Here is a 12115-nt window from a genome sequence, read left to right as displayed (position 1 = left end):
AATAGTGTTACTCGCGGCGCACTTCCAAGTGATTTGCCTTGATGAGGATTTTTTTATCGGTATCGCATCTGCACATCTTTATAACCAATAGCCGTTAACTCGTCGAAGGTCGAAGACGTAAATGTATGGCGCCGGGAACATGCCCCCAGTTGCCTAATTCAATCACATTTAATATGCCGTGTGTATGTTTGAAGTACTCACATTTTTTTGCGCTTCGATGCTTGGTATATAAGGTTTGCGACCCCCTGTGTGTGGAAGTTTTTCTTTTTCGCTGTTCTATTTTGGTTTACACGTCACGCCTCCTTTACCGTAGCCAGCCACTCGCGCACGGCGGTTAGTTTCCCTTGCGTTGCGTGTGCTCTACGCGTTCGTTGCAATTATTTGACGATATCTACGCGCAATTTTGCTTTTTTTGTTTACAAAACTGTGTTCTGACAGGATTAAGCTGGTGTAAAAATAACTGTGATGTGAAAATAAGGTTTAGTTAGTGCTGTAGAGAAACATGTAACGTAACTTGTCTGTGTCAATATTGCGTAGTACACACAAGAAACCAAACGATGCACAAAATACATTTACTTAGTAATGTCTAGTACAGTCAATCATGAAAGAGATATGTACATGAAAAATTATATGTACTGTGTGGCGCCTGAAGGTTATGTTCAAAGACGAGATAAAAAATATTCGCAAGGTAGGCTCGACACACACAATTCTTTGTAGGGAGAGTTTTTTTTAATTTATCCATTACATGGGGGGAGGGGGGTTTCAGGTGAATACATCAACCTTATTACACACAATATAAATCGAAAACAAGAATACAAACAAGAAAACGCAACCGCGGGTAATATTAATCAAGATATCCAGCCAGAATACATCAGCTACCATCGAATATGTCGCATCAGCCAAACGCATCGATGGCGAGTACAGAACATTTTATAAATAACCATTACAACACTGATAACTACATTGAAAAAATAAACACTGCATACATATCGCGTACAAAAACCTTAAATGAAACTAAGACAGTCAAATACAGATTAGCAATGTTTTTCACTTCGAAAATATAGTCCATGATGATGTAGGGCTGTTGACTTTAACAAACGGCGCCCATCCTGTCGATTTCCCTCGTACTGGTCCTTTTCAAGGTATTTCTAAGTACAAGTAAAACAACAAAAGTGATTAGTGATATAAAAAGTTTCCTTGTAAATACAGAGAACCCATTACAGTGCTTAAAAATAAATTTTCGCAGAAGTAATGCTGTATTACCTCGCTTCACACGTTTCGAAGAAATACACAGGCTACAACAGACACCATGCCAGAAAGCGCCGAAACATTCTGGTCCCATGATGCCCCCTAACTCTACTACACCTGGGCATACCGTGCACAGGCATTTAAAGACCGTCACAGTACCCACTACGATCGGGAATGAGCACGAATGACCATCGGCTTACGAGCACCACGCTACAAATATATTCGTCTAAAAAATCTGCTATATAACGTAACAACCTGAGATCCGCAAAATATCTGCTGAGAAATCAGAGAAAATCACAATGCTTCACTTGCCACGTACACAACAGCCGCTCTCCCCAGAAGAAGCACTGCGTTATTTAGTCCCGGATAACCAGTATCGAAAAAAGAAACTGAGGAAAAAAAAAAAAGAAACAAGAGACACACACGATGTGTGCTTCTCGTGAAAAAGTAAAATAGGTGGTTTACATGACGATTTGTAGCTAATGCAAGACTATTTCGTGGCTAAGCATTTTCGTCAGTCCTTAAAATAAGGGTACTACTCGCATAGACTGCGCCGATCAAAACGGCAAAAGCCTATGCGACGCGCGCTCGCAAACCATAGGCTACTCAGACAGCATCGGTGCAGTGCTTAGTTCGTGAGCGAACGTAGGTACGTGAGCGAGGATCAGAGAATACTTTCTTATTTAAATGAAAAACACGGTGCGATAGTCTAAACGTTCTAAGACACTTACCTCGCAAATGTAGGAGCTATCCGTTGCCTTCCAGTGATACCGCTTTAGTTGGGCTTCCCATCTCTTCCGTCGCTCTGGGTCCCGGGGGAAGCGTAAACAACGAAGCCCTTTACGCGTCGATCCGGTGCACTTGGGAACACAACAGCCCGTCATGTCGACTCGATGCACTTGACAAGCTTATCATTCATGCGGCTGAACACTGTCCAGCAACTAGAAGCGTCATCTAAGCATCCGCGCGCACTGTGTCTCGAACTAAGCACCGGCACCAAGCAATCGCAACCGCTCGCTGTGATTCAAGATGGCGTCGCAGCGAGAAAGCGGCGGCGCGGGGGCGGTCAAAGGATGGCACCACCCTGAACGGTGGCGCTGTCATCGAGGCACCCTAGTTTAGGCGGGGGCCTAGTCCCCAAACCGCTGGACCCAATAAAGTTATTTCTGTCTCTCTCTCCCAGATTGAACTCCTGTTTTACGTCCACCCAGGATGTCCTCGGACTACTATTAGAGCGTACTTGAATGGGAGAGTGGGTCTGGTGGACGCCTTGGCAAGCGCCGACGGTTAAGCAAAAAACGTTGAAATTGTGGCGGCGCTGTCGTCGCCTTATTCTAACTCTCCGGCGAATAAACGTTGGCTCCGGCTGTTTCGGCTGTTTCGGCAGCGCTCATTGGCTGAGGCGAGCTCACGGGCTAAGTAGCTGTCGTCTGCTCGACGCACCATCGTTGTAGCATCGTTTGCGTTCTTCCCGCCGCTCTTTTTTTCATTTTATTTACAGTAAACCGGTAGGGAATAATACCACTATTACCGCCACCGAGTATCCGCTTGTCAAATGCCCCATGCAGCTGCGGTAGGGTATCCGACGCGATAAGCCTCCGGCCGGCGCGCGGGGCCGCTCATTCGGAAGAAAGCGACGGTGGCACCACCAACTTTTCAATAAAAGAAGCCTCAGCGGGGAGCCTGCGTTGGACCCACTCTCCTAATCTAGTACACTCTACTACTATATTGGCCATCGTACTCAACATGCAAACGAATTCTCTCTCTCTGATAGAGATTGCATGGTTCAGAAGTTTATTTCAAGCAAGGGAATAATGCGATGAAAAAGCACATTAGGCTTACCGAACTGCATTTTCTTGCAACCTGGGTGCGTAGCTTTTAAAATAAATTTATGCGTACGGCGAATAATATGTCAATTATGGCTGAGTCGTAGCTCGTTCATTTCTGTGTTTGGCCTAAAAGAATGCACTCCATTAAAATCTAGGAAATGTGCCTGGTGAGTAACTGGTTGCAAAAAAACTTAAATCATCGACTTAGAATGTTCTCTTTATTTTTAAACTTCTATAGAGTAATATAATTTGCTGAATTTTATCTACTAATTATTTCCATTATTTTATTGGACAATTTCCCTTTGGTAAACGTTCTGTATTGTATTATCATTTCCACAGGCTAATTCCGGTGACTAAATTCCGGTTACTAAATCCGGTGACTAAATTCCAGGACACTTTGCGAAACTCCTGCTTGAACAATATTGTGTGGCCAGATAGTTCAGACTAGTTTTTCAGCGGTACGTAACCAATGGTACGCAAACATATTTTAGTGCAATCAGCATTCTTCGCCTACTTCAGACATTGAGTGCATCTAACTATATAGCTTCTTTGCCAATACAAAAAGCGGCGCAAGCTCCCTACTAGCAAGGCAAACATGCTTCAATTTCAATTTCAATTTTATTTTCAACATCAGAAGACAATGATGTTGTGGGCAGTGGACAAAAAGCCGCAAAAATGGGCTTGAAAGCGTCCACTGACCATCACATTTGACGGACGACACTACAACAGTGCAACATACCAAAAAGAAGAAAACAACGTACATGTGACAATATTAAACAATCAAAGAAGTACATAAAAAATGAATTCATGACGCGGGTTCGTCCTTGGTTCAAATGTCATTTCGGCCACTGCATAGTCGTGATTCTCCCTTCATCAGCCGACTCTCGTCATGACAACGGTACGTGGTCTTGGGGCCGTTATCCTCCTTGAATCGTCGTCACTCCAGCTTTGTCATCCGACTTACCCATCTTACCTAATAGGTTGAATCGCTCAGTATGTGCTCGTGATCGTAATGCCGTATATATATATATATATATATATATATATATGTGTATATATACGTGTATATATGTGGGTATATATGCCTATATGTGTGTGTGTATGTGTGAATATATATGTGTTTATATCTTTAAGGTTATTTGATATGGTATATGCAGTGACCTATTGATGAAGTCTGTAGGATCAGTGCTGTAATAATGAAATTTTTTGTACAACTTCTTTTGTATGCTTATCATAGTTCAGTACCCATTTCTTTGTTGTCTAAAAATATTTAGGCGTTTCTACTTGCTGTATGCCATGTACAAGGGGGGCTCAGGTTTTCTTCAAGCGAATTTGTCGCTTTTTGCCTGGGGCATCCCGCATCATCCTGATGTAAACAAATAAACAAATCAAATCAAATTAAATGATTCTTTGACATCTCACTCTCGCTGTGCGGTCGTCATCAAGCCTCTTATAGCGACCCAGTGGCCAAAGTTGCGTACTAGCTCTGGTCACTAGGTGTATGCTCGTGGTCGTGATGTCATCGTGGTCATTGTGCCTTCATCATTCCAGCTTTGTCATCGGCTGTCGCCATGCCATCGTGATCACACCTCTTACGCCAACCTACTTGCCCAAGTTGTCTTCTAGCTCGAGTCCCTCATCGTTACGCCATCGCGATAGTTGTGGGATCATTCCAGCTTCGTAATCCGACTCTCGTGATACCGTCCTCATCATATCCGCTATGCCCATCCTCAGGTTATCCACTAGATATGCCTATTGGTATGTGCTCGTGGTCTTCATGCCGTCGTGATGGTTGCATGGTCGTCATCCAGCTTCGTCATCCCACTCTACGATACCGTTTTTATCCCGCCTCTTCTGTCGACCGAGTGACCCAAGTTGTCTAACAGGTTGTTCCGCGAGGTATGTGCACGTGGTTTTGGTGCCGTTGTCATCCTTGAATCGTCGTCACTCCAGCTTCGTCGTCCGACTTTCGTCCTGTCGCTGTCATTATGCCATCATCATCGTCATATAGGCGTCGTCATACATTAGTTTCGTATCGTTTTCGGGATGCCATTACGGTCATTCTATCGTCATCACGTTATCTTCATCATGTGTTTCCCGCCATGCCATCATCCCCATACAGTCATCCCTATACAGTCGAGCCGCCATCGTCGTCGCCCCATCGTCCTCATACCGCTGGCATGCCATCGCCGTCATTGCGTCGTCATCATAAAGGCGTCGTCAAGTATTCGCTGTCATATCATTGTCGTTATTCCGTCGCAGTCGTTCCATCGTTATTACGAATTTGTTAGTCGAGTCCAATAATTATTTCATCGTCCAGGCGACATCATCTTCCCATCGTCGTCCTGCCGTTGCCGTACCACCCTAGTAATTTCAGAAAGGTCATCCCAATTCGGCTGTGCCATAGTGGTCATACCGGCTCCGTCGTTGAATTGAAATTTTTCTGAGTGTTTCATTTTATACTAACCTTGGTGTTGTCATTGATTAGCAATTACGTCACCGTTGTTATACCATCGTCTTCATTGCGTCATCGTCATGCACTCTTCGTCAAGCACTCATTCTCATACCTCGTCGTCATGTCGCTGTGCTCGTGCCATCGTCATCATTTCAACTTGGTCTTCCGAATTTTGTCATACTGTCGTCGCTATCGTCGTGACCCACTTGTGATACAATCATCGTCACGGCATACTCGGCATCAATTTCTCTTGATGTCATGATTGTCACGAACACGGCATCGTAATCGTCGTCGTTATATAATCGTCGTCATGACGTCATGGGCGTGGCCGACCTTGGCAAGTGAGTGTCATAGCAAAGTGGGCCGATAGCGGAGACAGTGTATGTCGCATATAACCGAAGCAATATAAATGTCTGAACAACCACAAAAAGTCCTAAGTAAAGGTGTTTCAGCAATAGGGTGTGTAGCTCCATTACTGGAATGATAATCACACAAAAATCCAGAGTCATCTTGAGATGGACTCAGCTGGAATTGTTTCTTTGTCTTACTTTCGCCGCTGATGTGTTTTTTAAAAGGCTACACGTTCACTAATTTACACCTTTTAGGGTGTGTTGGTTTACAGTGTACGTTAAAAACTTTCCTTTGCAACATTTGTGTGTTCATGTTCGTAGTTGCGTCGCATCGCTTAACTTAGAGTGAAAAAAAAGAAACAACATACTCACAGCAGCCTCTGCTGTGAGTATTGTTTCTTTTTTCTTCGAGATGTGTAATGAGTAACACTCATTAATTCGAGATGTCTAATGAGTAACACTAATGGGATGTTGGGGATATACTAAAGATGTTCCAAGATGAACCTGAAAATAACCCAAGTGACACACCAAAAGAAGACCTATACAAATGCACCCCAGCTAGGCCTTTTCAAGCCCTCTCATGCATAAATACCTCATATGAGGGCAGCTAAACAAAAAATAATAAGGGGTACCCGATTGCAATTTTTGCGTCCATTCTAGCATGGTGTACTCAAGCTTGAAAGTTTATTTAACACAAGTAAACTAGACAATTCCAAAGTACACACTTTTGGGCCCCCAAAATTTGTTATAGGGTCCCTACCGATTGTTATGAAGGAAAAAAAACCCTTCTATGGCCGCTGCTATTTTACACTCAAACATCACATAAAACAAAAGCAGCTGAAATAACTAAAAATAAAGAAAATTAAAAAATAAAATACAGTAGTACAGAAATATTTGACACCAGTAATAATTTTTTCTAACAATTTTCTTCCTCACATCATCAAAAACTATCAGTAGAGTAAAAGAAAAAGCGAAGATGTGTGAAAGCATGCGCAGCGCTATGCATTGTCAATAAGAGAGTGCTTTAATTGTTTAAGAAATGTGAGCAATGTTCTTGGAGTTACTATTAAGCCTATTCCAAACTGAGGTGCTTGTAAACTGCAGTGTAGAGTGACCGTAATTAGTATTTGCCTTAGGTAATAAAAAACGAAAGCGCGATACGTTCTCAATAGTGCGAAGTGAGGGGCGAAGTGAGACTGTTGCCAAGGCTAGTTTTTCGTTGACTATTTCATTCATGACGGAGGCGATGTTGTATGTTGCCAAATCGTAAATGTTGAGGATGTTAAGGGTTTTAAATAAATCTTGACTCTTATTATGCACATTGTGGGGTGCTATAATGCGAAGAGCTCTTTTTTGATCTGTGAACACCGGTGACAAATGAGACAAATGAGGAAACAAGGAGCTTCAGGGAGTACTTCACAGGTGGCACTAAGTGTCCATCTGATGATTTGATTTGAAATGCCCGCGCAAAATGTTACGATACATTTCGGAAGCAGTTACCAATAGAACAAAATTTTTACTGGCAAGGACAATCTTTTGCCTGGTTTATTTACTTGTATTTATGGAGGTTAGTACTGCTTTGTATGTACAAAACTCTTCTTGGCCGCTTTTACGGAATCTGATGGCCGAAAAATGATCGCTATATCCACTAAGTGAATGATGACGAGTGGGCGAATCTCCGGAGGTAATCTGGTAAACCGTGAATCCTCTTTTTTCCCTCTTTCTTTCCCTCTCCCCCTTCCCCCAACGCCGAGTAGCTGGCTAGAGGAATTTACCTCAGGCCGACCTCTCTGCATTTCTCATTATTAAACTTCTCTCTCTCTCTCTCTCCGTAGATTTAGCCCACTCGATCATCATACAAAGATGTGACACAGAAACACGGCGGTGTGGTGTGATTATATATACAGCATATACACAATGTTTTGTTATTTACATATTGATACAGTATATACACAATGTTTGATTATTTACACATGGGGTAGATGTTGATTTTGTTCAAGAGCTCTACGGACCACAAGGAGGGGGTTCCCCTGATTCTGTTTTAGTCATATATGACGTTAAGCTCAGGAGAATGTTTCCCTTTGAGTATAACGGCATTGTGTTCCGTAAAGTACAAAGCCAAGGGATCGTGAATTGGATGTAGTCTAAAGTTCGAGAAGGCCATGTCTATACAAGTTCCCCTGATGGTGGTGGGCCGTTTGTATTCATATGAAATGCACCAGAGATCGTAGCGGTACATCATGTGTTGGACTAGCCAGTCGTCGTTCATGATGTCCACGTTAGTCTCCGGTGAGCACGAATGGGCTGTGTTTGTATTCAGTTTCATATTGCAGCATCGCCTTCTCGATGTACCGGACGATGTTTCCCTTGGACAGCGCATTGAGTGTCGACCGGCGAAAGAGAAAGGAAGCGCGCCAAGAGCGAGTGGAGCGAGCGCCGCCGCTCCATCTAGTGAGCGCCATTTAAATCAAACGAGAGCAGAGCTGCGCCTCTAGCGGGAGCGGCGAGTACTAGCGTGGCTACAACGGCGCGACGGGAGACAAGGCTCGACCCTAAGGAGCTTCGCCCGTAAAATGCCATAGTGGAGCAGTCCTCATTTGAGGACACTATGGAGCAGGCGTACCGCTGCGCAACGGCACTACGGCACTAATTTTTTGTAGTATTTCATAGATGGAGCTAGGTGTTATTGCAACTTTTATTTTTTTTGCGCGAATGGTTTTCGCGCCAACTGAATGCCGACTGAGTGATTGTTCAACTGGAATATTTGTTGCAAGAAAATAGGCAGACTTTTGCACCATGAGCGCAGCACGAGGGGGACTTTCGAGAGAAGAAATTGATGCCCTTTTGGATCTTTCATCTGACTCTGAAAATTCAGATGCTTCTTCAGATGACTGCGATTATCTTATTGTCGACTTGGATGCATCGAGCCGGTCAAGAGAGGAGAGCCCAGGGAACGCTTTGCTACACCGTTGGTCCCGCAAGTGTTACTACGGCGAGGCCAAGTGGCTCTACTAAAAACAGAACAATCGGCTTGGCCAACGAAGCCAATGACCATGCCCGCGAGCCACCAAAATTTCTCAGAGAACACATCATCATCATCGTCATCATCATCAGCCTATATTTTATGTCCACTGTTGGACGAAGGCCTCTCCCTGCGATCACCAATTACCCCTGTCTTGCGCTAGCGTATTCCAACTTGCGCCTGCAAATTTTCTAACTTCATCATCCCATCTGGTTTTCTGCCGACCTCGACTGCGCTTCCCTTCTCTTGGTATCCATTCTGTAACCCTAGTGGTCCACCGGTTATCCATCCTACGCAATACATGGCCTGCCCAACTCCATTTCTTCCGCTTATATCTTAGCAAACGTGAATATCTTAGCAAACATCTACAAGGATTCCACAGCTACTTTGGTTCTCCACAAGAAAAGTAGAAAGTTACCTATCAAGAAAGGGGTCAGGCAAGGAGACACAATCTCTCCAATGCTATTCACTGCATGCTTAGAAGAAGTATTCAAGCTCTTAGACTGGCAAGGCTTAGGAGTGAGGATCAACGGCGAATATATCAGCAACCTTTGGTTTGCAGATGACATCGTCCTATTCAGCAACAATGGAGACGAAGTACAACAAATGGTTGAGGACCTTAATCGAGAAAGTTTAAGAATTGGGTTGAAGATGAATATGCAGAAGACAAAGAAAATGTTAAATAGCCTGGCAAGGGGACAAGAATTCAGGATCGCCAGTCAGCCTCTAGAGTCTGTAAAGGAGTACGTTTATCTAGGTCAATTACTCACAGGGGACCCTGATCACGAGAAAGAAATTTACAGAAGAATAAAACTGGGTTGGAGTGCATACGGCAGGCATTACCAAATCCTGACTGGGAGCTTACCACTGTCGTTGAAAAGAAAAGTGTACAATCATTGCATTCTACCGGTGCTAACATATGGGGCAGAAACTTGGAGGTTAACAAAGAAGCTCGAGAACAAGTTAAGGACCGCACAAAGAGCGATGGAACGAAAAATCTTAGGACTAACGTTAAGAGACAGGAAGAGAGCGGTGTGGATCAGAGAACAAACGGGGATAGCCGATATTCTAGTTGACATTAAGCGGAGAACACAAGGTGAATGTTAATGGAGAATTTCCCACCGAGTATTTCCTGGCATTGTCTCCGGAATCATTGACGGAGCATATTGCGTTCCAAATGGACTTGCATGAAGCGCAAAAAGGCAAGGAAAACCTTCGTTTTCCTGAAGGCACGACGAAGCGGTACAACCGCAAAGATGCATCATTTAGGTGCCAAGGCCTTTCTCCATAGGGGTTTATAACAAGCACATGTGTGGAGTGAACCTGATGGACTCAATGGTGGCCCGTTACAGGAATGACTTTCAAAATCAAAGGGGCTACCCCAGGATGTTTTATCACCTCCTCAATGCAACTATGTGAATGCTTCGATTCTGTGAAAGTGGGACAAAGGATCACCTCGAGTTCCGCAGCCGGGTAGCCAAAGCTCTCGTCTATCGTGCCGAAGCAGCTCAAGAGTGCAAGCTTCGGGCACGTCCTAGCGAATCTCCTCTCCCAACAAAGAAGAGGGCTCTTTATGATGTGTGTGAGGAGAGAAGGTTTGATGGTGGTAGTCACTTTCCGAAGAGGACCGAGCAGAATTATGCTCAGCTATGCCGCAGTCCGTTTTGCCGCAGCAAGACAAGGTACCTTCGTCGTCGGTGCAATATGCCACAATGCCCAGGGTGCTTCGAATTTTTCCACACCTCCTAAGTGCTGCTGAGGCCACGTATCTTGCACACTGGTAGCAAAAGAGTGTCGCTGCGAGGAAAATATTCTTTGCTGTCAAGCTTGTAGTCTGACATATGTGTTCGGGTTTGTTCTGTTATTAAGACTGAACAAAGCCTTCAAGGATGATTATCTATTGCCTTTTTCGCTTCCTTTTACTATGCGTTGATAGTATAATATATCTTGCTGCTTTCCAAGTGATTTCTGAAGTGCACATGTGACCCATGTGACGCAAGTTTATAGCGTTACTGCATGAGGTCCTCACATGAGGACACGTCATATTACCTTTAATATTGATTTCTAAAAAGCGGAAAATTTTTACTTATTCTTTTTAGTGTGTTTATCCATATCTGAGCACAAAAATTTATATCACTCAAAAATCATTCATGCATGACAGGGCTAAATATTGGGATGTTATGCGGACGTCCAATACCAGCATTGCAATTGGCGTAGTGGAACATTTTCATGGGCGAGTTGGTTTATAATTGAGAAAGAAAAAAAAAAGTTCGGCAGCATGTTAGACTCCTGTAACACGTGAGGCGAAAGCCTGCTGCACACTTGGTAATGCACGCTCTCGCATCGTCGTGTGGCTGCTCTCGCAGTTAGGCTTCTTCGGCTCGTTTTCGACGCTTAGCTGCGACTTCGCGCGTTTGTATAGCGGTAGATTGCTTGGAATATATTTACTTGATTTGGTGAATTTCTTACTTTAACAAACAGTTCTTTTTTATTTTATTACAAAGACTGGGTCATGCAGCGGTGAAGCCTTTGAGTGCCTAAGGTAAAATGCCCTACATGCAAAATTCTACTAAACATATTTTCTCCACCTTGAAAAGTAAAAAGGAGCTCAAAAAGGCGTAGAAGGAGATGCAAAAAACGGAATGACATTCAGCCAACAAAGCTTTACGTTGTCTTCTTTCTCTTTCCAGTGCCTGACGCGCACCGTTTTGAACCTAGGCTTGGATGGGACGCTCGAAGAATTGGTCTGCTATATTGCAGAAGTTCCGGCAATATTGTTTGGGAACCAGATAAGTGGTCTGGGGAGCGTGACTGACGGCCTTGTCCTCGCTCTTCAACAAAGCTTCGGCGTTGATTGCAGCGTGTCGGACGAGAGAAAATAAATCATTTCAAGCATGAGCTTTTCCAGAACGTTTCTTTATCCACAACCTTCGTAGATAATCACATTAATTTTTTTGCACACTAAGAAGCACACAGCCCTTATCTCAACAGTTTCTAGCATGAGAAATGAGCTCAGAAACGAGCACGGTACCTGTCAGAAGAACTTTCTGTTACCGCTGGCAGACTGGCAAGCCTCGGTCGTTGGTTCTCTACACAGTTCAACGAAATCAATGGTTGCCCGTTGTGGAACAGGTCAAGCGGCCGCATAGCGTGAGTCATCGCTTTAGGCTGTTTATGTACTGGTACATACCCTTAAAATTTCTTAGCAAGA

The 12115-nt window shown here is 43.9% G+C and overlaps 1 protein-coding gene across 1 annotated transcript in view; it reads left to right on the top strand.

Annotated features, from left to right (window-relative positions):
- Positions 1–11796, top strand: part of LOC119453926 (uncharacterized) — a 70518-nt gene extending 58722 nt beyond the window's left edge. The window contains exon 8 of the mRNA XM_037715962.2: positions 11595–11796. Within this exon, the coding sequence (XP_037571890.1) occupies positions 11595–11786 (192 nt within the window). The 3' untranslated portion in view covers positions 11787–11796. The remainder of the gene's footprint in view (positions 1–11594) is intronic.
- The last annotated feature ends 319 nt before the right edge of the window (positions 11797–12115 follow it).

This window comes from Dermacentor silvarum, chromosome 5 (assembly GCF_013339745.2).
Source record: "Dermacentor silvarum isolate Dsil-2018 chromosome 5, BIME_Dsil_1.4, whole genome shotgun sequence".
In the NCBI taxonomy this organism is placed as follows: domain Eukaryota; kingdom Metazoa; phylum Arthropoda; class Arachnida; order Ixodida; family Ixodidae; genus Dermacentor; species Dermacentor silvarum.
This window is presented reverse-complemented; position numbering and strand designations above follow the sequence as displayed.